General features: G+C 39.2%; 2 protein-coding genes across 4 annotated transcripts in view; one reads left to right on the top strand and one right to left on the bottom strand.

Annotated features, from left to right (window-relative positions):
• ANKRD22 (ankyrin repeat domain 22) overlaps window positions 1-2,201 on the top strand; it is a 29,899-nt gene extending 27,698 nt beyond the window's left edge. The window contains exon 7 of the mRNA XM_063434986.1: window positions 1,912-2,201. Within this exon, the coding sequence (XP_063291056.1) occupies window positions 1,912-1,989 (78 nt within the window). The 3' untranslated portion in view covers window positions 1,990-2,201. The remainder of the gene's footprint in view (window positions 1-1,911) is intronic.
• Window positions 2,202-6,139: 3,938 nt separating this feature from the next.
• The window catches only part of LOC134574976 (lysosomal acid lipase/cholesteryl ester hydrolase-like), a 33,079-nt gene continuing 11,427 nt past the window's right edge, over window positions 6,140-27,791 (bottom strand). For all 3 annotated transcript variants that reach the window (XM_063434085.1, XM_063434087.1, XM_063434086.1), the window contains exons 4-10: window positions 18,978-19,176; window positions 18,444-18,553; window positions 18,012-18,148; window positions 14,375-14,521; window positions 13,145-13,216; window positions 10,712-10,780; window positions 6,140-7,381 (exon numbers count right to left, since the gene is read on the bottom strand). In XM_063434085.1, coding sequence (XP_063290155.1) covers window positions 7,148-7,381; window positions 10,712-10,780; window positions 13,145-13,216; window positions 14,375-14,521; window positions 18,012-18,148; window positions 18,444-18,553; window positions 18,978-19,176 — 968 coding nt within the window. In that variant the 3' untranslated portion in view covers window positions 6,140-7,147. The remainder of the gene's footprint in view (window positions 7,382-10,711; window positions 10,781-13,144; window positions 13,217-14,374; window positions 14,522-18,011; window positions 18,149-18,443; window positions 18,554-18,977; window positions 19,177-27,791) is intronic.

Raw genomic sequence — 27,791 nt, 5'->3', positions numbered from 1 at the left:
GTTTTTTTTACTCTGTTCCATCAAAAGCGCCACAAGTGACTGAGTGTCAGCCACTAGAGGCATTAAAACCCTGCAATGAAAAAATTGTTGTTGTTTTCAGCTTAATTAAGAAGTGGTCTGTGTGCCTATTGTCCCTTTAACTTGCTCAGCATATTGCTATACAATTGCATTACAATAAACAAACCGAACTTGAATAATAAATTAAAAAGAGAAAAGTTTACTTTACACCCTGCTGAGTTATTTATTTTTTTTCCCCCTTAAATCTATTTTACACTACTAACCAATTTTAGTTAAAATCGGGTAGGCTTCCGATGCTTTGCCTGTGTGCCTCCAGGGGTCGAGGCACTCAGTGAAGACTTAAAATAAAAATCAAATATGAAATAAAAACCCCAAAATTAAAAAAATCAAATAAAAGATGCGGATCGGTTTCAAGAGGGAGTAGAGAAAGGACAGTCTTTTACTGTCCTGATTGGCCTGGACTCTGCACTGGGGACTGCTTCAAGCAATTTCACACACTGGTCCGTTAAATTAGTCATTTTTTTATTTTGAATTTGCTGTTTAGTTTTTGGTTACGTTTACTGTTCCGGAGTTTGTTTTTTACTTTTACTGCCCCAGACTATTTTTATGATCAAGTTCAACCTATGCATGGGGGCATGAGTGTACTCAGGAGGCCTTGCAGAAAACAACCTGGGGTGTTTTTCTTGCGATAACCAACAACAGGCTCCCCTAAATCACACACAAGTGTATGTGTGTAAAATTGAAAATTTACCACCACACTTTTTTTTTTTGTGGCTAAAACAGATGCATCAAAACACTCCATATACAATACCTTGGGGTGTCAACTTTTCAAATATATGCATGTTCACGGCAAGAAAATAAATTGGGATATGTAAAAAAGGTCCCCAAAAAGAAAATGGGCAAATAAGATATGTCAAATTTGAAAAAACACATGTCAGAAGTTTGGCATTGCACCCCCCAAACAACCCAACAAACCTATGATGCATAGGTGGTATCACTTTACTCAGGAGATGTTGCTGAACACAGATTGTGGTGGTCTTTGGCAGTAACCCTTAAAGTTCTCAGTAAATGTATTCTTAAATTGCTATGTGTGTCAAAAAAATCACTGATTTTATATTTGTTAAATTTGGCATAGATTGGTGGAAAAATGGTTGCATTAAAAGTCAAAATACCCCAAGTTTAATACCTTAGGTTGTCTTCATTTAAAAAAAAAAATATAAACATGTGAAGGGTTATTCGGGGATTCCTGAAAGATATCAGTGTTACAATGTAACTTTTGTTAATTTTGAAAAAAATAAATGGTTTGGAAATAGCAACGTGCTACTTGTACTTATTGCCCTATGACTTGCAAGAAAAAAAAGCTAAGAACACGTTAACATTTGGGTATTTCTAAACTCAGGGCAAAATGTAGAAACTATTTAGCACAGGTTTTTTTGGGGGGGCGGTTGTAGATGCGTAACAGATTTTGGGTGTCAATTAAAATAAACACTTTTTCTAACTATCATTTTTATTTAAAAAAATTTATAGTATATGATGAAAATATCTTTAGAAATACCATTTAATGGCGAGAAAAGGTATATAATGTGTGGGTATAGTAAATGAGTAAGAGGAAAATTACAGCTAAACACAAACACCGCAGAAATGTAAAAAGAGCCCTGGTCCTTAACGGTAAGAAAATTGAAAAACGTCTGGTCATTAAGGGGTTAATAAAAAGGTTAGCTTTGGTTCATTCTTATCAGGTGTGTGTGTGTGTTTTGTAATTTGAAAAAAAGCATATTACACAGTTCTCTACAATAGGGGTACTAACAAACCTATAAGTGAACATGAAAAGCTGGACACATTGAAAGAAAGTATTGGAATACTTTGTAAATATTTATTTTATTTTTTGTAAAGGATGGAGAGAGCCCAATGGATATTGCAACGAGGTTAAAATTCACCAAAATCACGAGCTCCCTAAAGAAGTCATCCTGAAATGGAAGTTGAATGGTCTGTAGCTATGCATCTCTCTCTGTGCACTGGTCACATTTAAAAATGTACATACTTATGCTGTAATGTCTCTTTGAGACAGAAGTTAATGTTGGATGTCTATTTAATATTGCGTGTTTCTTTGAAAATGGTCTCTTTTTAGAGGGTTTTACTGTGCAAATGGTTTAGTTCACGAAAAACTGTTTAAGCACATATTTTTCTCCGGTGTACTCACTGTTCTTAATGGCATATATATTTGGATTTCTGCATTGATAATAAATTATAAAATTGCTTATTACAGACCTTTTGGGCTAGCCAAACCTTCTGAAAGGCTGCAAGCAATTTAAAAAAATAAATAAATACTAGCCTAAACTGAAATAGAGGAAGGCCCTACTCTAATAAATTGTGAGAAGGATGGATGATAAAAGAAAGGAGTAGACAAACTGGGGTATTTACTAAAGTGAATTTCAAATGTAAGACCAAAAGTAGCCGAACTGATTTAGACAATTTTTCCTGTTAAGCTATTTTGATCTTAAAATGTGAAATTCACTTTGAATTATTCTCAAATAATTCTGATAGTGTGTTGCCTTTCATTTTGGGTTATCTGCTGTTGTGCAAATATTGGTGCATCATAGGTTTGCTTCACTTACTTCAAATCTCACATAATTAATAATCAAAAGGTAGAACGTACAAGCCACTGGCCCTACTTGGTTTTCGATCAAGTCACTATTCTGTCCTGATTTGCTGCATGTATAAAGTAATCTACAACCCATTTTGAGAATAGTCCCCACACATTACACACAATCCAACATTTCTGAAGCACATATTCTTATTAGAATGTTTAAGGGATATGCACTGTACAAACTATGACAGAAATAGCATTGTTTTGTATTGGATGTTTGTTATAATAGGTTTTCCTTGCTATAAATGTTTGATCATTTTCCCTGGAATTCCAGGTTTATGAAGTACATTTTTCAAAATGCTGACCCTGCCTAGAGACCTGCCAAGTTTTGCAATCTATACAAATGTTTTCTCTAATGAACACAAATGCATTTTTTTAATTACGTTTGTAAAACACACTACACTCACACAGTTTTGTAATAAATATTTTAAAAAATGATTTATTGCTTGGTTAATCAAAACAAAGTTCATGGATATTTTAAAAAGTGGAACAATGATTAAATTAAAAACTGTATTCCAAAACAGATTTGTATAGCGATGAAAGCGCAAAAATTGCATTACAGAATGGTTAATCCAAAAACACAGAACCTACGAATTCACTTTCTCATGCAATTCAGATAGTTTTTTTTTATTTATTTTACATATAAATATACATACACGATTCAGTAAAAATGTGTTAGAGTATATAAACAACATTATATACAATATCAGAGGAAATAATTAAATCTCCTACTACAGTGTAATATACATTTGGCTTTTCTTTTGTATAGGGAGCGGTTTAAGGTTCCTGGGGGGGGGGGGGGGGGGGGAATGCAGCCTAGTCAACCACTCCCATCGCTCACTTTAAGACACAAGCAGAACCTTGTAGTCTAAAAGTATTAAACCTGAATAATTCCATTTACCTGCATGAGTTGTGTCCATGGTTCTTTTACACGTTCATGAACTGGCAAGTGTGGTTCTATTTCGCATGGGCTGCTTTTGGATAACCTCATTCACATGAGCATGCTTTGTTATTCTTAGAACATAAGGCGGACACCATAGTCTTCCCAAATATGCCCTTTGAAATAATGATTGGAGCATACCCCACCTTTTGATTCCAGGTAACTAGTAGAGAATGTTTTAGGGCTCCGCGTATGAACTTATGTTACCATGCCAGTTTTCCGCAAGGTAGCTACTTAGGTCTTCTGGAAAACCTGTTTTTAAACACAGTTGTTCTACATACTGAAGGGTAACATAATAAAAATATATAATGTGATAACAGGTAACTGCCAAAAGATTAAGAGTAAAAGCTAGCAATTGTTTTATCATTTCATCTCTTACATTTGCATCTCCCATGACACAGAGGGCAAATATGGTTGATGTTCTCCACTCTTGAATATTTGCCAACTGTAAACACAGCCTGCATGAAAGATTGTTTGCTTTAACAGACACTACACCTTGAACTTCAATGTTTCTGCCATAATAATTACTATTAGACTGTAAATTAACGGAACAGTGTTTCTTAACATTCCTGCGCTACTGTAAACATTCACTGGTTACCAAGTCAAAGGAGGTGTGTAAAACAATGGCACTTGTTTGGCGAAATGATTTTACCGAATTAAACGAGAAAATTAAGAAATACATTAAAGTCTGACAGTGGTTTATACCATCAAATGAAAAACTAAATTTTTTTTGGACATCTACTATAAAACTGGTGATTTGACAAACATTAAAATATCAATATATTTAAATGTTTTAATACAAATCATTTCAGAAATAGATTAGAAATTTGACACTTCTAGAAATGTTACATCCACCTGTCTGTCAATGAGGCAACTGGTCCTATTACTTCCAGGATGTTTGGTAGAGAGACAGCAATTGCCCAGAGTCTTGCAAAGACTTCTGATTTAGCTGTATTGGGAAGTATGTGATTGGACAGATACAGAAAGTCTGGGCGGGTTAGATGGGGATGACTTTCAAAGGCTGCAGACAAGAGAACTGCAAGCGGTTTTTAAATACGGCCAAATGAAAATAAAAAGCATAATTAAAGAGTGGTTTGTGATATTTTTGCAGTGGAGTGTGCCCTTTTCAATCTGTTTATGGAACAATAATAATAATTAGATCCCGATTCTGTGTGATCTATTTAACAGCAGATCAGCTAATTTCTATCATTCACATGATTTTCTCTTCCATGCACTGTTAAATCCGCTCAGCTACCAGGTTCTCATTTTGTGCTGGCATCACATGCTCTCACGCAGACTGTTTATATTATATATATAATTTTTTTTTTTTTTTTTTTTTAATTAACATTTACCGATGGGTTTAAGAATTATGATAGAATTCAAAAATGTCCACCTCCTCAAAAACTGTCAGACCTAAGAGCAGGAATGACAGATACATGTTGCATAGCTTACGTAGATAAACTATATTAATCTGTTTTGAGTACTGCTTTAAAGGTCTAGGCACGAGGTGTAGTGATTATGGAGTTAAGCTTTCTGTCAAGCCCAGTTTCTTGGGAAAACTGTTTAAGTGATTTAACCAAAACTGAAGGTCTCATACGCATCCTATAGATTCGCCCCCTTTTCACACAGATGTACACTACAGCTATACACGTGCAATTGTTCCAACGCATACATTACCACAATGCATGGTATAAAAACTATTTTTAAAAAAAAGTGGGAATATATTTTACATATTTTGCATTCTGTATTTTTACAAACAAATGTAGCCAGTGCAAAGCACATTAACCCCTTAAGGACCAAACTTCTGGAATAAAAGGGAATCATGACATGTCACACATGTCATGCACCTACAGCTTATTTAATTTGTTCTGGTGAGTAGAATCATTACCTTCAGGCTTTTTGCTGTAAACACTGTCTTTTCATAGAAAATGCAGTGTTTACATTACAGCCTAGTGATAACTTCACTGGCCTCTCCTCAGATGTCTGTTAGAGATCCTTCCTGGGTCATGGCTGCCTAAAATGCATCCAAACATTCGGTATCTCCTCCCTCTGCATGCAGACACTGAACTTTCCTCATAGAAAGTCATTGATTCAATTCATCTTTATGAGGAGATGCTGATTGGCCAGGGCTGTGTTTGAATTGTGCTGCCTCGGCCTATTTGTCAGTCACAGCCAATCCTATGGGGAAGCATTGTGATTGGATCAGGCTACCACTTCTGATTATGTCAGCAGGCGCTGGGCAGGTTTAAAGGAAACTGGGACTAAATAAGCAGCTGCAGACTTGAATACAAGTAAGATTTTGCTATATTTATGGAGGCATGAGGGGACCGGGGTGGCTAGATGGTGGTTTTAACCCTATAGGGTCAGGAATACATGTCTGTTCCTGACCCTATAGTGCTCCTTTAAATGACAGAATTTCATGTGATATCCATTTATTATTTTTTTACAATCCAAGATATTGATTTACTTTACCTTCCAGTGCTTAAAAAAAAAAAAGACAGAAGTACATTTCCTATTTCTAATGACTAATTTCTGATGGTCTCTGGCCAGGCCAGTGTATGCTATTCTTTATGTGGCTCCATATAATCCAGTCTCAAACAACCATATCACAATTCCTTCTATAAGGCAAATAGGGGTCCAGTAATGATCTAAATTAAAAAAAATAATAAAAACGGCAGAAATAGCTTTTTATATTTCGACTTGAACACCTGAACTGCCTGAGAACATTCACACTGCGCAAACCATTCTTTCACTTGCAGCAGCTATGCTTTGAGGAAGAAATAGAAGATTTGGTTTGGAATACGAGCAGTACCTAATCTTGCAGATGATTCATGCTTTCAGATGGATTATCAGTTGATCCAGTAGTTTATCAGTATCATTTGGCAGATCACCTGTCCTGCCGACTACTAGAAAATAATTGGATCTTAGACTATCAATGAGATGACTGATAGTCCGTTGCAAGCATCACATCAATTGCAAAGTTAATACAAAACAAAATATTCCTACATCAAATCAAAATTATATTCATGGGAAGAAAAATCTCAAAATATGTTTTATCAAGACACAAAATACTCTTAGCTAGAGTGATGCAATAGTGGTTCTGGCTCCGTAGCGTCAGAAAGGAGTAATGGCATTTTGGTTCAGTGATATTCGGCTCCTTGAAAATTAAATACTGTTTGCATTATAGTACACCGTTAAAAGTACAGTAACGTAGGGCATGGAGTCCTGAGTGAAAAATTTTGATATATGCCTTTTGCTCGGTTACTGCAGATTACTATTGGTCACCTATAATATATGTAGCAGCAGCGCACTTGGTATAAGTATGGCTTGACAATGTGATCCTCTAGCAACATAGGGTCAAACATTACTTTCTGATTGGCCCTGGACATACTCATTCATTCTGTAGCCATACCTTTAAAATCAACATTTAGCAAAAGCACCTGAGTTAAGTCTGCAATAGTTGGAAGACCGTCATTGGTTAAGATTTCCAGTTTCAAATGCCGATACTAGAGGAGTGTTCTAGCACCTGACTGTAGAAATATTCACGGATATTTTTTCATCAAATCGATGATTTCGTTGTACATGCGATAAGGTGCATCTAGTCCCCAGATGAAATCTAGATGTTCCCATTCTGGAATCTCCTTGTGATAAACCAAATTACTGACTTGTGTAAGCAACATGGCAATATCCTTGCGGTCTGCTAGCCAGTCATTGCCTCCAGTCCACAGGGCAGTTGGGACCTTCATATTTCTCACATTGTACATAGGGGGAGTGCTCTGAAAGAAAAAGCACGGTCAGAATATTATGGTGCTTAGGTTTCCATTACAATCATTCTCTTCACACAAGTTATTTTTCAGGGCACAAATATGGACGCACACAATAAGGTGATTTTAATACAGAACCTAAAGAAAACATGTGATGGAAATCAGCTGACGTAGGCCCATGACGACATATTTCATATGCACATCAGACATACTCTATAAAAAGACTATACGGGCAATTCGAACATTAAAATGGTTCCAAGCATTTTATAGAAATCTATTAAACTGCTATGATAAAAAAAGGAAATAAGAGAAAAGGGTAAGTGGAAACAACAATGTTAAAATAAGAACAAAACAAAATGGCAGCACCCAGAGCCTTGCGCCAGAATGACTACAACAAGCTGGAGTGGTTATGGTGCTTAAAGTGCTAAGACTAGTTATGCAAGTCTCTAGTTTTATATGTGTATGTCTAATAAACCTACATTGATCAGTTACAACCTTTAAAACTACCTGCCTAATATTGTGTAGGTCCCCCTCGTGCTGCCAAAACAGCTCTGATGTGTCAAGACATTAGCAGCAGATCCTTTAAGTCCTGCCAGATGCAAGGTGGGGTATCTATGGATCATATTTGTTTTTCTAGCACATCGTACATGCTCATTTGTATTGAGGTCTGGGAAATTTGTAGGCCTCCTTATGTTCCTCAAACCATTCCTGATCAATTTTACAGTGTGGCATGGTGCATTATACTTCTGGAAGAGTCCACTGCCATCATGGAACACCATTGCCATGAAGGGGTGTATGTGGTTTGCAACAATATCTAGGTAGGTGATGTTTGTCAAAGTAACATCCACATGAATGCCAGGACCAAAGATTTCCTACAAGAACATTGCCCAGAGCATAACACTGCCTCCACGAGCCTGCCTTTTTCCCAGAGTGCATCCTGCTCCCATCTCTTCAACAGGTCATCCACCTGATCTAAAAGAAAATGTGATTTATCAGACCTGGCAACCTTCTTCCATTGCTCGATGGTCCAGTTCTGATGCTCATGTGCCCATTAGAGGCGCTTTCGGCGGTGGATAGAGGTCATCATGGGCACTTTTAGCGGTTTGCGTTTACACATCAAACTGTGATGCCCATAGTGTTCTGACACCTTTCTATCATGGGCAGCGTTACGTTTTTCAGCAATTTGAGCTACAGTAGCATTTCTGTGTAATCGGACCTTCGCTCCCCACTTGTAATAATGAGACTTGGGCGCCCATGACCCTGACGCCAGGCCTTCCTTGCAACACTTCGTGAAGGCATTAACCACTGTGTTTTGGAGATGCTCTGATCCAGTCATCTACTCATCATATTTGTCAAAATCACTCATCTTTTCGCTTGCCAATTTTTCGTGCTTCCAACACATGAAACTCAAGAACGGACTGTTCACTTGCTGCCTAACATATCCCAGCCCATGACAGGTGCCATTATAACAATATCATTACTTTACCTGTCAGTGATTTTACTGTTGTGGCTGACCAGTGTATCTGATTCTATTGGAAAGACAGCTGTGCAGGAATTTGTTCCATACACAATTACCATATAAGGCAATTGTAGCAGGAGAGTTTTACCAAATGTACAAACTATTTCAAACTTGTAGATATACACATTCTTTCTAAATCAGGTCATTATCTTTCAAGTCAAACAAATAAAATAGAACACCGTGGCAATACAAATGGGAACGATAAGGCACTTGTTTTTTTTATTTATATCTATTACTTTCAGCTTATGGTACTCAGGGTTTGTCATGATCTGCTCTGCTCTGTTCTGATGTCTGGCTTTGGCTTCTAGTATCCAGTACTCCTTTTACTATTCTTGTTTAGTATTTCTTGGTTTTCTAGTCTATGTCTGGTTTTCTTTATGGGGATTTATGGGATTTCTGGGTTCATTCCTATAGTTCGTCCCTGGATTTCCCAGTCTCTTGGATTCATTTAAATATTTGTTTTATGTTGCCACACCCGTTTGTTTCCATCTTTCATTATGTTTCAGTGTTCCTGCAGGCAGCTGCTCACTGCTTCTGTCCTTTCTTGCAGGTAAGTGCTATATATGTGTTCTGAATCTGTGGTTATTTTAGCATACATTAGGCAGTGTAGGACCTGCCAGATATGGGGTACATTGGCGTTGTTGGCAGGCTTATGCAATGTATGATCATATAGTGTGACTAAATCCCCATGATTTTCATATGTAATGCTTGGTTATATCTCCTCTTGTTTTGCCTATGTTATCCTGTCTTGTTTTAGTTTGTATACCCATGGTATGTTCATGTTTTCCTCATGTCTTGTGTATATGTTCTGGGTTTAGCTTACTATCCTTCTCTGGTTCTGGGTTCTATTAGTTCTGTCTTGTTTTCATGTTTGGTGTCTATCTCTAGTCTTGCCTTGTTTCTAGTACTGGATACAATCTTGCTGCAGAGCCTCCCTATTTAGCCCTTGGGAGGTCTGCTAATTTCCATGCTCCTAGTTCCTGGTATCCGCTAAAGCTGATTCAGGGTCTTGGTATGTGGCTGCACAAACGCTGGTGCTCAACACCAGGGGGCGTGCGGTTACCCTGCACCAGACCCTGCTAATCCACCTCCACGCTGAAGACTCCCTCTTAACATCTGGCATAATGGGTCCTGGTCCACGCCCCGCCACCTGGACACTGTGTCTGGGTTCCAGGCTCTGGACCGCCACCCTGACAGGGTTATTCTCTTAACCAGGAATTGTGAATTCTAGAAAAAAGTAATCCCAATAGAAAAATGGTGTGTCTCTGGTTGCGAACATTAACAGTCTTCCATACTGCTCATGAGGGCAGGTCCTGTATAGATTTGTTACATGCTCGGGTGGATCTAAACCTGGTATGCTCATTATTCTATCATAGGTTATTAGTTTCCTGGTCCACTATTTAGCCCATACACTATCCTTTGACATGCACCATGTTCGGTGTGGTTAATCCCTTCTCATAAACGGTTATAAAAAAAAATAATGCACTTCAATCTTCTACTTGTTAAAGCATTGATGTTCTATGATGGAATCCATATTTAAAGATTTCGTACATTCTGTAATTGTTCATAATGTTGCCCTCGGGTTATTTAACTGGTTTTACAGTCAGCTGCCTGCACAGAACATTAGCTAATCTCTCACCTTCCGCATGTCTGTTATTCTGTTTTCAAGATGTTTCCTGGTTACCTTAATGCAGTCTACCAATTAGGTGTTAAGTAAAATATGACTTTTTCTATGGCTGTGGCCTATCATACCAAGGACCAGTTATACATCTTTCTGTCAAATACCCCTGAGGGACGTAAAGAAGAAATAAGCATTTTGTTACCTGGTTATAGTGAGCCATATTTCCCCTGTAGCCCCAATCAAAACCCTTCAATTCTCCAGATTTGACAGCCTAAACAATAAAGAACAAACGAGAATGTAAAAAGAAATTGCTAGCAAGGCATTAAAACATGAAATATATCTAACAAATGAAATCCTGCAACTACAGAGTGATTAATAAAGATATTGGAGAGAATATACTTTAGAGCATTATTCCTTATGGAATATCTAAGTGAAATACGTATACCAAAATATTCTGTGCACTAGTCTACGTTTAAAGGAACAGTATAGAGTTAGGAATATAAATGTGTATTCCTAATGACACAGCGTCCTGTTGGCTGTAGGGAGTAAAAATTGTTGTTTACCTTTTCTCCCTCACAATGCTGGTCTCCGCAGGGAAGCTCACAGAGATTGATGATCTCCCAGGGTAGCACTGAGAGGCTAGTGTGCATGCGCAGTCACTAGAGGCATTTAAACCCTGCAATGAAAACATTGCCGTTCTGCAGAACATCAAAGTTTTCACTTGCAGGGTTAAAACGGGGGACATGGGACCCAGACCACTTTACTGAGATAAAATGGTCTAAGTGCCTGTAATGTCTTAAATGAATCTCAGCAGACACATGTAATAGAAAATATACGGACAGATATATAACATTTCCACGAGGAAGGAAATGAAGATAATTAAGATAAATATCCTACCAAGGGCATTGAAAGTCATTTGTCATTATTTGCAGATGACACAAAACTAGGTAAGAAAACATGACATAACGTCTCTAAAGAGGGATTTGGATAAATTGGGGGACTGTGCAGGCAAGTTGCAAATGAGATACAATACTGATAAATGTAAAGTCCTGCATTTTGGAATAAGGAAACCACAAGTCACTTATACATTATATGGGGTTGTGTTAGGGATAACAATAAATGAAAAGGATTCGGGAACAATTATAAATCACAAACTAGACAACAGTCATTATGCAATGCCTGTCTACTGTTGCATAAGCTAGTAAGGTGCTTCCATGTAATCCAAATATAATTTAGCAGCTTTACAAATCTATGGTTAAGACCCCACCTTGAATATGCAGTGCAGTTTTGGGCACCCCTTTTAAAGAAGGATATTGCAGAACTAGAGTAAAGTGTAGTGAGCTACAAAACTGGTAAGGGGGGTGGAAAGCATTAATTATGAGGAAAGGCTAGAAAAATTGGAATTGGTTTCTTTAGTAAAAAGGCACCTCAGAGGGGATATGATAGCACTATACAAATATACAGGGTCAGTACAAACCACTATGTGCTAACCGGTTAATTAACAAGACTATACGAGAGACTAGAGGTCACCCATTGGAACTGGAAGAAAGGCGTTTTCGCTAACCGCAAAGGAAAGGGTTCTTTACTGTAAGAACAATACAAATGTGGAATTCTCTACCTAAAGAGGTTGTTTTTATCAGAGTCTATAGATAATTAAAAAAAAAAAAAAAGCTTGATTGTTTTTTTTTTGCATGAGCAGAATATTTAAGGATATAATTGATGTTTGTAAATAGGTTGTTAATCCAAGGAAAATATGATTGCCATAAGGGAGTCAAGAACATTTTCCCCCTTTTTGTAGCATAATTGGAAATGGCTACATTTGGTTTTTTTCCCTTCTTTTTCATGAACTGCATAAAAGAATGTGCTTCAGGGTTTATATTTAGTCTTTCCAATCTTAGTTGCTCTGGGAACAAAAACATTGCACCTACAGAAAGATGACCGCCTACTCCGTACCAACATGTTGAATCTGATCACCCACACACTCAATGAACCAGGAATCAATGGCCATTTAAAATCCATCTTAGGCAAGTTAATCCTCGTAGGAAAAACCTTCATTTTAAAATTTTGCAGCATAAAATTGTGCTGATCGATACAATAATTATTCAGTAACCTGTTTCTTTTAAACAGATTGAGCATGTTCAATATATTATAACATTTACTGCATGCTTGAATTTTCAGATACTGGTATCATAAGGATAACTATAGTTGATCCCACACCCATATAAAAATGTATACGATGCATCATGCTCTTCTAATGAAGAATTTCCATCTCCACTTCATTCTAGAGAAATTGATACCCACACGATGAAGATCTACCTAGCTCAAAGTGTTTCATATTTTCCCCCTAGCATTGTTGAATCCTGTGAACTTTAAAATGGAAAATATTTTTAATGGAATTGTTAATGTGATGTCTTGTAAACAACAGGATACAGTGGATTTGCTGTGCAATACTAACAAAAGGTCACAGCATTCTTGTTAGATATTAGATAGTTGTATATATTCATATCTATGAATATTAATATTCAGAAGAATATAAATAACTCTGAGGGACAAATATATGTGGGACGGAAAATAATATGTATATTATGTGTTTCATATATTTTGCACTTATCCAACAATCAAGAAAACTCATTACCTGACCCCAATGGATCATGTTCTGCACAGATGTCCCAGCAGGGCAATGTGAAGAATATACATTTACTCGAGTCTACAAGATAATGTAGAAAACAATTAACAACAATATATTAAAAAAACATCTTAAACAAAACATCAGTTGCAATAATTCACAAAATACATTTCACTACGTAACAGAAATGAATAGCCAGACTCTTATACTGAACCTACAGATAAGATTTACTACATATATCTGCTGCCTATCGAGTACTTTATATATCCATTGCATTTATGGCCAGGGCTCTGTATTAACTAAAAAGTGTGTATTAATTTATTGAATGGCATAGAATGTGGACTTTAAATGATTAATAATACAAAAGGACCCTAAAGGTGCTAATGCCAATATGGAACCATCTATGTAAAGCGCTGCGGAATTTGACGGCGCTCTATAAATATCATAATAATAATCTATTTCACCAAGTTCCAGAGCCATGTTTGCTATAAAAAGAACTAAGAAGTCTTGAGAGCTACAATAGCCAGGGATGAACAATTTGCTTTCTTCATTATTTTAGCAACAATTCCCCACAAGTGTGTGCTATACTGACTATCAACTGGTGCTAATAAGCCAGTGAGCTTTTGCTTGTTGCAGACATGAATCATGGGAGAGTTTTTTGAGGGAGGCTCTGTTTTTGTTCACATTTAATACATTATAAAAGTTAATTAAAACTGTAAATATTCTAATAAAAAGTATTTTATTATGATACTACTTTCGGATAACGAGAAATCATTTTCTGTTTTAAATGTAACGATTATGCAAAATGATAAGGTGACACAAAGCATCTAACATCATACTGGTTAAACTCTTGATTAAGATTTGAGCTCATACATAGATGCTGTAACATATTGGTATAAAACTACAAATAAAGCTTATTCCTTGGTTGTGCAAGCACCAGTCCACTCCCACAAAGCTAAGTAAAGCTACCCACAATACCTAGCATGTGGCATGTACACCGTGCATGGAGTGATGACACAGGTGTAAACATTAAGAGATAATGTTGGGCAGGTAATTATAACATTAAATGTTTACAGGTTTTTCTATAAATTGTATAGATATTTTATAAGCTACCAGAAGTGAAATTCCACATTTCATAATTTTTATTTTTTAAGTGACAGGTCTGTTTGAATGCAAGTTCATTTCTAGTGACAGGTTATAATAAACAGACAATGATCACAGAAAACAGGTCACACATACCATATTAAGGTTCTTCTCGTTAAAGCCGCAAAGAACGAAAAAAATATTGCCACACAACTCTTCAGTTACTTCATGCGTACAAAAGTGGGTGGCAAGCCATCGGATCAAATATGTTTGTGGAAGAAATTCCTTCTTGCCAAACAGATCCTGAAAATAAAATAGTCTTGAATGAGAACTTAAGTAGTAGAGACTTTAATCTGTTTGAATGTCATAAATCCCATTCTGATGGACAAAAAAAAAAAAAAAAAAAAAAAGGACAAATTGAACAAATTAAAATAATTTACACAATAGTGTTCAAAAGTGGTGTGAAAAATCTTTGTGTTTATATACACATGTCTGCTATAGTTGGTTACCATATGGGAGGTGACCCTGGGAGGTTGTGTATAAGTTGAATTTTATAATAAACCTTTTTTTGTATATTTAACTAGTGTCAGGTGGAATTGTCACATTTACATAAGATCCCACAGTGCCCTAAACAGGTTATCAGTTTGGGCCCCCTTTATATTTTGGTATAGTTATATGAAAAAGGGTTCAGGGCCCCCCATCAGGTTGGTGACAGCTGGAACTCCATTTCGAGTCTTGGCTGTGCCCCAGAGACCCGCTAGTGCTATAATGTATTGTCATGCCCCATTTCTCTGCCTTGCAGCAGCACTTGGAGGAAGCAATGCCAGATCTTTCCGGTGTGAAAAAAAAAAAAAAGCAGCACAGTAAGATAAGGAAAGCAGACTCAGAGTAGTCTGCAGTCCTGAGGAGAGAGTGACTAAAACAGAACCTAAAAGCTGTGTATGTGGAAGTCTTTATATGTGTATGGCAGTCAGTGTGTCAGCATGGATATCTTTGTTTGGCAGTCTGTATATGTAGTTGCATTTGTGTGTGTGCGCGCAGGTGAAACAGTGTATATATGTGTATTAGATCTATATATGAACACTATTTATTGTATGTATGTGACAGTGTGTGTGTCTGTAAGTCCCTGTGTATCTGTGTATTTGTTTGTGCAATGTGTATCTTTGTGCAAGTGTGTATCTGCCAATGTGTCTGTAAATGCACATCTATGAGTGTGTGTGGCAATGTTTATCTGTTATGTGAGTATCAGAAATTGTGTCTGGGAATGCATATCTGAGTGTAAGTCAGGAAGTATGTATCTGTATGCAGGGCCGGATTAACATAGGGGCTGATGGAGCTGCAGCTCCAGGCCCAGGCCCATGGAATAGGCCCATTAAAAAAAAAAAAAAAAAAAAAATTGGCTTTTTTTTTTTTTTTTTTTTAACACACTACTCTTAGGTTTGCCACCTGACTGGTATTTTAAGGCACAGCCGGTATTTGAGGCTGCCTGGCCGTGATGGTATTGCAGTAATACCCGCAATACAAATGCAAATATTTTCCTCAGTATAAATAGAGATTACTCTGCAATACCAGCGCCGGTGGAGAGAGACAGGGATAGTAAGTTACAGCATCTCCTTGCCTCTCTCTACTCACTGACCCGCGGGGGAGCAGCTATACAGCACAGAGAGTCCAGACAGCAGCGACAGACTACAGCTCAGGTATGCGAAGGAAGGGGGGAAAGGCAGCAGGGAGTCATGAGGACACTGAAACATGAGGGAACACATGGAGGACACTAAGACACTAGGGGACACTGGGAGATGTGGGGACACTGGGAAACATAGGACACTGGGAAACATGGCGACACTGTGAGACATGGGAACGCTGAGACACATAGGGACGCTGTGAGTCATAGGGAGACACATTGGGACACGGAGACACTAGATACACAGTGTCTCCATGTCTCCCAGTGTCCCCATGTCTCCCAGCCAGTGTCCCTAGTGTTTCAGTGTCCCCATGCCTCCCAGTGTCCCCTAGTCTCCCAGTGTCTACGTCCCATTGTCTCTTAGTGTCCCCATGTCTTCCAGTGTCCCTATGTCTCCCAGCCAGTGTCCCTAGTGTCTCAGTGTCCCCATGTCTCCCAGTGTCTGTGTCCCCATGTCTGTGTCCCTAATATCCCCATGTCTCACAGTGTCCCCAAATGTCTATGTCCACAAGTGCCCCCATGTCTCCCTGTGTCCCCATGCCGCCCAGCCAGTGTCCCTAGTGTCTCAGTGTCCCAATGTGTCTCCCTATGACAGTGTCCCCTAGTCTCCCAGTGTCTGTGTTCCCATGTCTCTCAGTGTCCCTAGTGTCTTAGTTTCCCCAAATGTCTGTGTCCCCATGTCTCCCAGTGTCTGTGTCCCCATGTCTCTGTGTCCCTAGTGTCTGACCCCATTTCTCCCAGTGTCCCCAAATGTCTGTGTCCCCATGCCTCCCAGTATCTCCATGTCTCCCAGTGTTCCCATGTCTGTATCCACAAGTGCCCCCATGTCTCCCCAAGTGTCTCAGTGCCACTATGTCTCCCAGTGTCCCCAAGTGTCTCCGGATCTCTCAGTGTCCCCATGTCTCTCAGTGTCCCCTAGTATCCTAGTGACACAGGACACACTGAGAGAAATGGGAACACAGACACTGGGAGACTAGAGGACTGGGCGACATGGGGACACTGACACTGTGATAGATAGGGACACTGATGCCAGGCTGGCCTTCCAAATCTTTGGACAGCCATGCCCCCTTTTTGGGCATGTTCACCCCTTTTGGCAGTTCTGGTCACATGATTCGCGTCAGTGACCCACCCTTTTACCCCGCCCATTGACTTCCTGCTTCACTGGACACTGCTGTTAGGGGGTATGGGTTTACTTGAAAGATGAAAGCATAAATTAGATAAAGAGATTAGCATAGAGTATGTGCATTCTTAAAGCTGCATCCTTTGAGTTTCCCTCCAACACCAACTCCATCAGATACATGACGCTTGAGAGGTATGACTGTTTTAGTGTTTTTGGTCGATAAGATTATGTAATTAGGCCCCATCATAATTGTCAGCACCAGGCCCACTGGGCTCTTAATCTGTCCCTGTCTGTATGTATTGGTAGTGTGTGAAAATGTATGTCTGCAGATTTAGAGTGGCTCTAAGTGTTCTGATGGCAGCCCTGCCGAGCTTTACCAAGTATACTCATGGCTTCTGTCTAATAACCTTTGCCATTTGCACCACAATGTGTGAGAACTACATTTCCCATAATTCTCAACCAGGAGAGCCACAAGTCACAGTCATTAAACTGCAGTGAGAGGTGTTTTGATGCCAGTTGGAGAGAGCCCCTGCTGCTTGGTTGCTATAGTTTTTGAAAGACAACATGTTGCCAGAGAGATAGGGTTTTTGTAAAATTACATATTATCACATACAATGAAGTTGGAATGCTATTTCATCTGTTGGTATATTTTTTATTACATTTATGTGAATTCACTTTTAAAGATAAAATCCAGGCACAGGAAAAGGCGTGAAGAGATACAAAAAGGGTGTAGAGATTCAAAAAATATAGGTTTGATGCAGGAAGAGAAGTGGTGAACAGATTTTGCTATAGACGAAGCATATTAGGAGTGGGTGCACCCACGTTCTACCCAGGGCCACAGCCCTAACAATGCAACAGAAGGTCCATCACAGTCATGTATATTGCAGATAGATAGAGTTTTTGGTGATAATGTAAATTAATGTTTAGTTAATTCCAATATTCCACATATTGAGGGGGGGAAAAAAGCCATAAACAAAAACACCACAACTTACCTTGACAATGAATTCTGGGAAATAACCTATCTTCGCAAGGGGACTGTTGGAAAACTTGATGGTAGCCACAGGTGCCAAACCAAAAAACATTTTTATTTTTTTGGCTAGTTCAGGCATGCTCGAGAAAGCTATAAAAGCTAAAAAATAAAAATAAAAAAAAAAGACTATAACATATACAGCAATAAGATATATTTTAACATTACAGTTATATTTTCACAGAATTTAACAGTATTTACCAGCACGGTGTAAATTTACATCAGATTAACACACAAGCTTCCTGCAATATCACAGAAGTTGCTAGCTATCTAGCATAGATTTTTTTTTTTTAAATTAAGTCATTTTGAAATTTTCTAGTCCTTATTAAGAACCACTGAAAACTACAAACACAAACAAAATAAAACATAAAACAACATTGATGAACTGCTTACATACCTATTGTAGTTCCTTGCGAATGCCCAACATAGTAGATTTGTTCTTGGCCTGTTTTCTTTAGAATAAAGTTGATTACTGCTGGGAGATCTTGCTTGGCCATTTCATCGTAACTTAAAAAGGGCAAAACAAATTGTTAGTACCATCAAAAAAGAGAAAAAAAGCAAGAAACAATTATATTATTGTATCTGATCCTTGTGGTATTTCAGACTGTACTTAAGGGGTCCTTAAGGGGTTAATATTAATCTAGGAAACGTGTGTTTGAGATTAATTATTTTTGTAGTACAAAGACAGACTATAATCATAGGGTTTCGACCATTGTAGAGTCGAAACTTTTTGGGTTAATTTTGTTCCAAATAAATGTGTCTCATTGAGCTTTAGAGTGCCCGGACCTTTTCCTTCTCAATAAGTAGTAGTTATGTAGCAAGGATTGCTCTTTGACTAAAGGACTAATGTTAATGTTGAGAGACCATTAACCACTAATCAGTTTGTTAATCCTTCCTACCAATGCATAACATTTCAAAGATACTGGATTACCTAAAAGCCCAAAATTCGTCCTTCGCGGGAGACAGAGTCTTGTGTTTCCTAGACCAAGTGTTCCCGCGACTGTTTCCCATCCAAACATCATAGCCAGCATCGGCCAGGATGAATCCCAGGCTATTGTTTGCAAGATTGGTAACCCAATTGCTACCATCAGCAAGCAAGCCATGCTGCAAATACACCACAGGCTTAGGACCTAAAACAAAGCAAATAGTTAACACTGGAAATACACTATACATTGTCACCAATAAAGTTACGTTAGCTGCAGTCACAATCAACACAGACATATAATTAGGTCACTTTCTCTTTTTATTATCATAATTCTCAATATATTGTTCTAGATGTTTACACATGACTGGTTTCTCATTTGGCATGCTAAGGTCAGTATATGAACACGAAGAGGTAAAGAAGTGTGGTATACTGGTAGCGGTGCCCATTCTCCGGTCTAGTAAATGAAGATAGAACGCTGAAAATCACATTCTGGCTACTGGCAATGTCCCACAACAAGGGGGACGTCCCAGTCACGTCCTCTGGCTGTCCGACATGTGACGTCATCACGCTCTATTATTTGGCAATTCTTTGCCTATTACTATTATTTCATATTCTGTAAGTTTTATTATTTTCTATAACTTTTTATTGTTTTACCACTGCCATTCAACTACATGGACTATTCGCATATGAATTAGATCAGGACATAGTAAGTACTGAATATTCTTAATCATGTATTATTCAATTAAATGATTCACTAATTGTTTGATTGTATTATTGCATACGTTTTACTGCCTATAACTTGTGTGTAACTTGTGGTGTGAGGTAACTCGACAAAGATCCGTGTGTGGGTCGAAACGTTGTGGTGTCCACCTTGTTCCAATATAAAAGTGTCTTTAGAACATTGACGTGCCTGGACCATTTCTTCCACAACCCACTCACCAAGCCCTCAATTCAAATATTTACATAATTTACTGTGTTGATGCCTCTGTAATCTTTCTTCTTAACAGTGCCTGAGATATTATCTGGTCTATATCTTACTACCGTAACATATATTACATCTGACGTCAGTGTTCTGAATTAAATATATTCTTATTTTGAAAATGTTAAAATTCTACTCTTGTGTAGATTACCGGTAAGTAAAATAAAGCTTTGTGGGAGGTTGAAGCCCACGTGACAGATTATCCTTTTGTATCAATGTGTCTAATTATATAACCCTCTATTTGTATAATTACCAATGTTCTTTTCGCATAAATAGCTCAAGATGACAGCTCTATATAAGAACTGTTAAATAAATAAAATATATAAAAAAAAAATCCACATGTAATGAACTAGTTTTAACACCAGGGGGCGCTTATGTTATGTAATGGCACCCAAATGCTTATAGAATAAAATTCAGCATTCACAGCCCACATAGGAACAAATTGTATTAAGTTTAAAAGTGAATTCACAGTGTTCCTTTCTCAAAAGATTATTAAAAAAAAAAAATCAAATATGATTCCTTGCCTTCCAAAGGACTTTCAGATATTCGTAAACCACTGACAAATGTATAATATTGCTCCAGGGATCAGGTTCATCCATACTACTATATCAAATTTATGCCAAAATGTAGGCATAGCAGTAATAGTAGCATAGTCTTTCTGATTACAATCAGCAATTCTGTGAGAGCAGAAAAAGGGAAATAAGGTAAAAACGTAAACACCAGGATCAACCTAAATCAAAATGTGTTCACAAATTGTCTCCGGCTTTGTCTTGAGCCTATTTTGTCCCCCCACTCCAGCAGTCAGACACGTTTGAGCTTCTTTATAGGCACTATCCTAGCTCCTAAATTCTAGCTATCAGCTCTATCCATTCGTCACTATTAAAAGGCCACTAAATGCACCCAGACCACTTCCTCTCAATGACGAGGTCTAGGGGTAGCGGCCCTGAAGTTTTAATCCTTCAATGTGAAACATTGCAGTTTTGTAGACACTGTAATGGTTACATTGCAGTGTCAAATACACCTCTAGTGGCTGTCTTCCAGAAACCACTAGAGGAGCTTCCATTGCAACAAATTAGAGAAACTCAGTCGTCATGTGACCAAATGCAGTTCACAAAAATGCATTTCATTGGATGCACACATGCATCTCATGTCCCACGGCTCCTCTATGAAGAGCACCAAGGAAGTCTCGGCACTGGAAAAGTAAAACTTGTTTTATTTGTGACAATTTGTATTGCTCACAGGGAGGGGTGGGGGATGGCTAATATAATTAGGGATTAGTGCACTATAGTGATAGGAGTCCAGGTTTTAGCAAAGTGGCGATGAGAATGGAGTACCAACATAGTCTATGTGCAAGTAACTCAGTGCACACCAAAATTCTTACTAAACTTGCACTATTTAAAGTTGAACTAGACTTGACATTACCTAAGTGAGGCTTACAACTGCTGGCCCTAAACTCACTAAATGATTCGGTTTCCAAATCACTGCTCTTATATATTACATAAGTTGGACCTGCCACTTAGACAACTATAATTCCTTCTGAATTAATATGCATCCTACAGCCACTCTCTTCCTGACAGAATATGCACTTGTCAAAATGGTCCAACTCATAAAGTTCACTCTTTTTCTTAAATGGGACCCGATTGTTTTCCGACACCCCAATTAACACTATTCAAATAGAGTGGAGCCAAGTATAAAACACATTTACCTCAACAGCAATGCAGGTTCATGCACCAGAGTCAATACATAATGCAAGAGCAGCACTCATACATGTTCTGGCATCTTCTTCTAAAGAGACCTACAGGTGCGTGTGCTCATCGAAAGACCGTAAACAGGGCCAGAAGGCAGTTTGCATTTAGTGCTTTAAAAGAAATCAAATTGGGTCGCCATTTACCACAGCTCCGACAAGCCAGCGTGCAAAACCGGCCCAAACACGGCACCAACAGCCCATCGACTGAAAAGAACCGCAGGGTCACTCTCAGGACTCCCGGCGGATCTCGCAGATGCCTTTTTTTAAAAAAATCGGGCACCAAACGCCGAACCAAGGGATCCGGGGCCTACCGCACGAGTGAACGCCACCTAACCAGGGAGCTGACTTCGTGGCTCGGCGGGAACTCACTACTCTACGACGCCGACTTCCACACCACGGAAGAAATGGGGCGGAAAACCCACAATGCGATCCCGAGCACCCCCAAGCCACAAAGGGACATATGCAGCATGCTGCAATCCCCTCCGCCTGCACGGACCCAAGACATGGAGGCGACATCGCCCGAGGGGTCAGAGGACGAAGACTCCACTCACAGTGTGATTAAGGCAGGCGCGGGAAGCGCAAGTATGCACACCCAGGATGACACGGCACCGGCATCGAAACGAGACATCCAGGACATGCTGGCCGGTCTCCAAAAGAACCTTCAGCACATGTGGCAAGCTGACTTAAAAGGGCTGGCGGCAGAGGTACAGGCAGTAACGGCAAGAACCCAGGCCGCAGAACAAGAGGTGAGAGAAATACGCCAAGACATCATTACCCTTAAAGACACAGTCTCCCAAATACAATCCACACAAGCAAACACCATCAAGCAATTGGCTATACTGGATGATAGGGGCAGGAGAAAGAACATTAAAATCAGGGGGGTATCAGAGGTGGTATTACTGGACGAACTGCCCCACTTATCAGACGCCTGGTAGCTGCACTCCTCCCCAACAGACAAGCGAAACACTTCATGTTTGACGGAGTATATCGCATTGCAAAACCGCAGCAGGCACCGAAAGCAGCCCCGCGCGACATCATCCTACGATGTCAATCCCTGACAGACAAGATAGCCCTGATGATGGCCATCAAAGAGAAAACAATGAAAGACTTTGAAACACACAGAATTACCTTCTTTCAGGACTTGAGTAGAGACACTCTCCTTTGGCGCAAAAGCATGCAACCCATCACGACCACCCTGCAAGCAGCGGGCCTCAAGTACAAATGGGCTACTCCCAGGACACTATGGGTGACTAAAGATGACCTACATTACAAGATCTCCAATGTAGGAGAAGGACCGGCTCTATTGACTACTCTGGGACTGTCCACTAACACCAGGGCACCAGCCACAACTCTGCCGGGACCGGCAACCTGAAACCTGCATTGGTCACACCAGACTATTACTCTTATTTTCATTTACTGTTATTATGCTTTTATGCTATCTATATTCAATGTATATCGCACCCTGTTTTGATATCTCTTTTGAAGACGACCTAAACCACACATAACCTGGTCCGCTGACCCACCCTCACTGGGTGACACCGACCATACGGCCCTGTGACGATGAAACGACGGCCTAGGTTCAACTAGTGTGCTTCATCCCCCCCCCCCGAATGCCCAGGGTTACAGGGCACAGCCCTCTAAGGAGCCCCCACAGTACATCACATAAACTGAACTCCATCTCATCCCGCACTCACACTTAGACAAGACATAAAGGCTTAGATCCTACCTGTTACCCACCAGGACACACGTCAAACCACACAAGGAACTAAATGATTACCAAGGCCATAACCTGTGCCAGTGTTCTAACATAGTCGTATAGTCCCCTCGGGACAACAACAGCCACATAGAAACACACACCACTGGCATGTCCGGATCCTCGCTACAACCACATAGCCCACACCAACACAAAATGTGCATAACTCGACTCGGCCCAACACATAAGTCGACTGTATTGTGAATGTTTTATTGTGCATCTAATGTTGTGGCATGACTACTTTTCTATGTACTCGCTGAAACTGCACCAAAAAAAAAAGAATTAAAAAAAAAAAAAAGAAAGAAATCAAATTGGCTCAAATATCTTACCAGCCTGTGCTGTAAGAGATAACTTTTCCTCTACCGGGTAAGAAGCGATCATGGTTTTTGAGACTGCTTTACTGCACCTTATTACACTCACTTTCCTAACTAAAAATAAAAGATGGCTTGAGCTCACCAATCTGGAGAGAAACATAAATAATAAAAAAATCTGTCCTTCCAAACACTTAATTTATCTCAGTAAGAATTAAAAGCCGAGTTTTATTACACCAATCCCTATTTACGATCTACATAAGGCCAACATGTGCATTATAATATGTAATGCATGTCTGGAGAGAACTCAAAGAATAAGGCAATTAATCATATTAACAATGAAAACAAAATCTTAGAAATTAACAATGCGTTAAAAACACAGGAGTTTGAGCAGTCACTGCTTTCATAGTGCCAGATTGGCTTTTGTTTTAAAACAGTGTAGTTTCCAAAAGAAGAGGATTAGCAGGGCTACACAATTCCATCAAGAAGAATTTGGCAACCAACATTATGCGTTCAAGTAATGTTCTGTCATCATTCCTGAATGAGGCGTGTATCAGATTTCAGATCCTCACATTTCCAAAAGAAAATGCTTCTCCTTTATTCTGTTGGTTCCAAGAAAACATTCAGTCTCACACGGACATGTACACATTGTCCCAGCCGCAAGGAAACCTCATGTTAGAACTTGGCAAGGTGACTGGAGATGTTTTTCCAGTAGACAACGATGGGCCAAGGGAGTAAGGAAACGGCACAGCTGAAGTTCTGGTGTCGTATTATTACAGCCCAACCCAAACATCTGTGTGGGTCTCGAGCTTTCAGTTTCTTGAAGCAGATGGTGTCACTCCATCAAACCTATACAGAACATTTCACACTTAATTACAACAAAGAGCAGAGCGTATGTATTGAAGAAAATTGTGTCATACCATGCGGAAAGGAGAATTTCAACAAAAATAAATGTCTGCTACAGACTCGCTCGGAAAGGCTACTGTGTTTAGGAACATGAGCCAAGATATGCTTGTAAAAAAAGACAGCTGTTTCCTAACTTTGTGTTCCGTCATATGGTTCAGCTCTGGTTTAATTCTTAGGGCAGATATTGTTTAATATCAGCACAATGTTAAGATACATGTCTGGAGTGAAAAGAAAAACAAAAGTATTCAATCACGAATATACTCAAATTTGTACCCACTAATAATTTTTATATGTATGATTTTTTTGATTTTTTTTAGTAGAATGTTTTTTCACCCCTTGATTATCACAGGAACAGGGAGAAACTGCTTGAATTGGTAAAGGTTTGAAGGAAAGCTCTATGCACTATATCCCGCATCTAACCATTGGTAACTCTGAATTGCTGGAGATGTGGATGCTAATGGCCCCCAGCACGGTGCTCCACGTAATCTGGAAATTCTCAACAACTTAATCAATTCAATCAAAGGTAAGAGAGATTACCAATAATTTTCTCCCTTTAAAAGCCAATTGTTTTTATTTCCAAAATGTTTGATGGCAATTGTAGCGGAAGGGCCCTTTTATTCCCTTTGTTCGGCTGTCCATTTGTATACTAACAGCCAGGGGGAGCATTCGTAGGTGTTCATGTGAGAACCCCCGAAAGATGACCGGTCGTTGCCTTGTTTTCTCTGGAACTGTTTTGGGGCATCACCTTGTGGCCAACCAGTCAAAACTTTATTCGAATGGCGTTCCCGAACCACCGAAGGGATCTGAGTGATATTTCGTCAAAGTGTGCGCTCAGATCCAAGCTATTCGGTGATGTGACTTTTGTGGGGTTCTGAAATATTAAAATGCATTTTTGGGGTGTTTTAAATTATTGTAGATTTTTCTGTACCTGAGAGATAATAGAGTTATAGATTTTTCTCTCAGGCACAGAGGAACGTAGGAGGAAAAGCCCTGTATTTTTGTGTGAGAGACCCCATGTAGGTTTCAGTACATAAAAGCCGTGTGTGGCCAAATTAAAATCAGTTGACTGTGTGTCGTCCAGTTACTGGGGGGGAAAGTGTCTTGGGATATTTTACTGCTTATTTCAGCTACAAGGACTAAGCAGTGGAGATACCTATGCTAGGCATTAGAGCTCTGCTACAACAATATACAAAGCCCAGGAAAGGTTCTGAATCTGCATATTGTAACAGCTGCTTTCACATCCAGCCTAAAAATCTACTCAGGCTGTCCTATATAGACTCCAGGTAACCCTGAAATATGACGAAATGTCTTATAAGCTCACGTGTAACCTTTAACGTTTTTCAGATGTATGGGGGTAACTAGTTCTCTGATTGATCTCTATACATGGTGATGTGTGATAATTTTACTGGGTGACTTCAGATGTTTCTCTGCCGCTCTGCTTTTCCTTTTTATCCAATTTTCTGTGGTTGCGACCAGTATTTATCAGCTTGATATACTGCCTGACCATATAAGCTGTATGTTCAATGTACTCGACTTCATATCTGTGATGTTCCTCTGCAAACTGTGTCATGTCAACTTTGTTACCTTCTTCAGTAAACAAATATGATACACGTAAAAATAATCACTACTAAGAGTCTATGAGTGCTCGGTTCTTGCTATCTGGCAACAACACAGCCCTCTTCTGCCATTCTGCTAAGTGAACGTCCCCATTAACCTGTCCAACATTGGGGAGGCCCTGATACACAGGGAAAACTAGTTTAGCCCACCTCTGCTTATTATTGCTGCCAACAATATTCAACAATATATCCCTCCCATGGTGATTTTGGTGGCAAAATGGGATGAGGGAAGGGTCATAAACAGCATATCCAAGGAACTATTTACATAGGTCCCAACATTGGAGTCTTTTGAACTGGGAGAAATCAAAGGTGGCGTGGGCAGTGACACAAATTGCTTTACTGACACACAAGGTGGGAGACTCACCCAGAATGATGGTTGGTCCACCTAAATTACTGCTAGCTCAGCCTGGCATGAATGCCTGCCAGGCTGCCTGTCAATTAAGCAGAACATGGAAGGTCAAGAATTACCAAAATCGAAAAGAGACAGAGTCTAAAAGCAGGAGGGACGTGAGAGAGAGGGGAAAAGATGAGGAAGAGGCGGGGGAGGCAGTGGGAGCAGGTTTGCAGCTTTCAATGACAGTGAGCAAAGGGACAGGCAAGGTTGAGGACCAATATTTCTGCAGCGAGACGAAAATTCAAGACAAGTCTATATTAGGAGTTGGCATGGGTTGAGGCGGGGGAGGAAGGGGCTGGTTGGGCACGGTCGAGCAGACCCAGAGGGCATTCACTGTGTCCAATAAAACCAAATGAAAGTGCACTTCTTATATGTCCTTCCCTGTAGATCGTATATGTTCTAACCTGAAAGTCCTGTCTCGTGGGGACTGAACTTTGACTCCAATAAACCGGATCAAAAAAAAAAAAAAAAACACACTCCATGGACCTTATAAGATTATGGTGGAACAACCACGTAGAACCTAGACAAATTGCCTCCGGGTGAAACCTGATCTTTGGGGATATTGTTGCACTAGTTGGACATTACTGAATAGAAATATGGGTGTTTTATCATAATGAAAAAAATAAGGATGATGCAATAAGCAGTGAAAGTGCAGTGTGTGTGTTAAACATGCCAAAAATAAAATCATGAACACTACATTTGGCCAGGTTTTGTACCCTGGATTGTCTATTTTTTTGCAAATGGGCTGCATACTGCCTCAAATGCAATATAGTCCCAGAAAATCAATTTCTCAAATACACAGGTATGAACACTAAAACTATACAAAAATAAGTTCTGCACTCAAACTCCCTCTACACCTGTGTGGCAGCAATGACTATTGCGTACAATAAAAAACAAAGAAAAGATTTACTTGTGCACTATCCAAAATCTCCATGCACATTTAAATAACTGGAGATTTTTAGTATCACTCCAATGGCCATTTCAATGTAAGCTTGCCTGCCATATCAAGGCAAACCTGTTAGGTTTGACAGAGAGGGAATTTTTTTTTTTTTTTTAAACTCCTGCAGACTAATTAACCCTTATCCGTGAAAACATGGGATGGGTGGCAACACTG

This window comes from Pelobates fuscus, chromosome 10, assembly GCF_036172605.1.
Source record: "Pelobates fuscus isolate aPelFus1 chromosome 10, aPelFus1.pri, whole genome shotgun sequence".
NCBI lineage: Eukaryota > Metazoa > Chordata > Amphibia > Anura > Pelobatidae > Pelobates > Pelobates fuscus.
The sequence above is the reverse complement of the archived record's forward strand: the minus strand, read 5'-3'. Positions and strand labels throughout refer to the sequence as shown.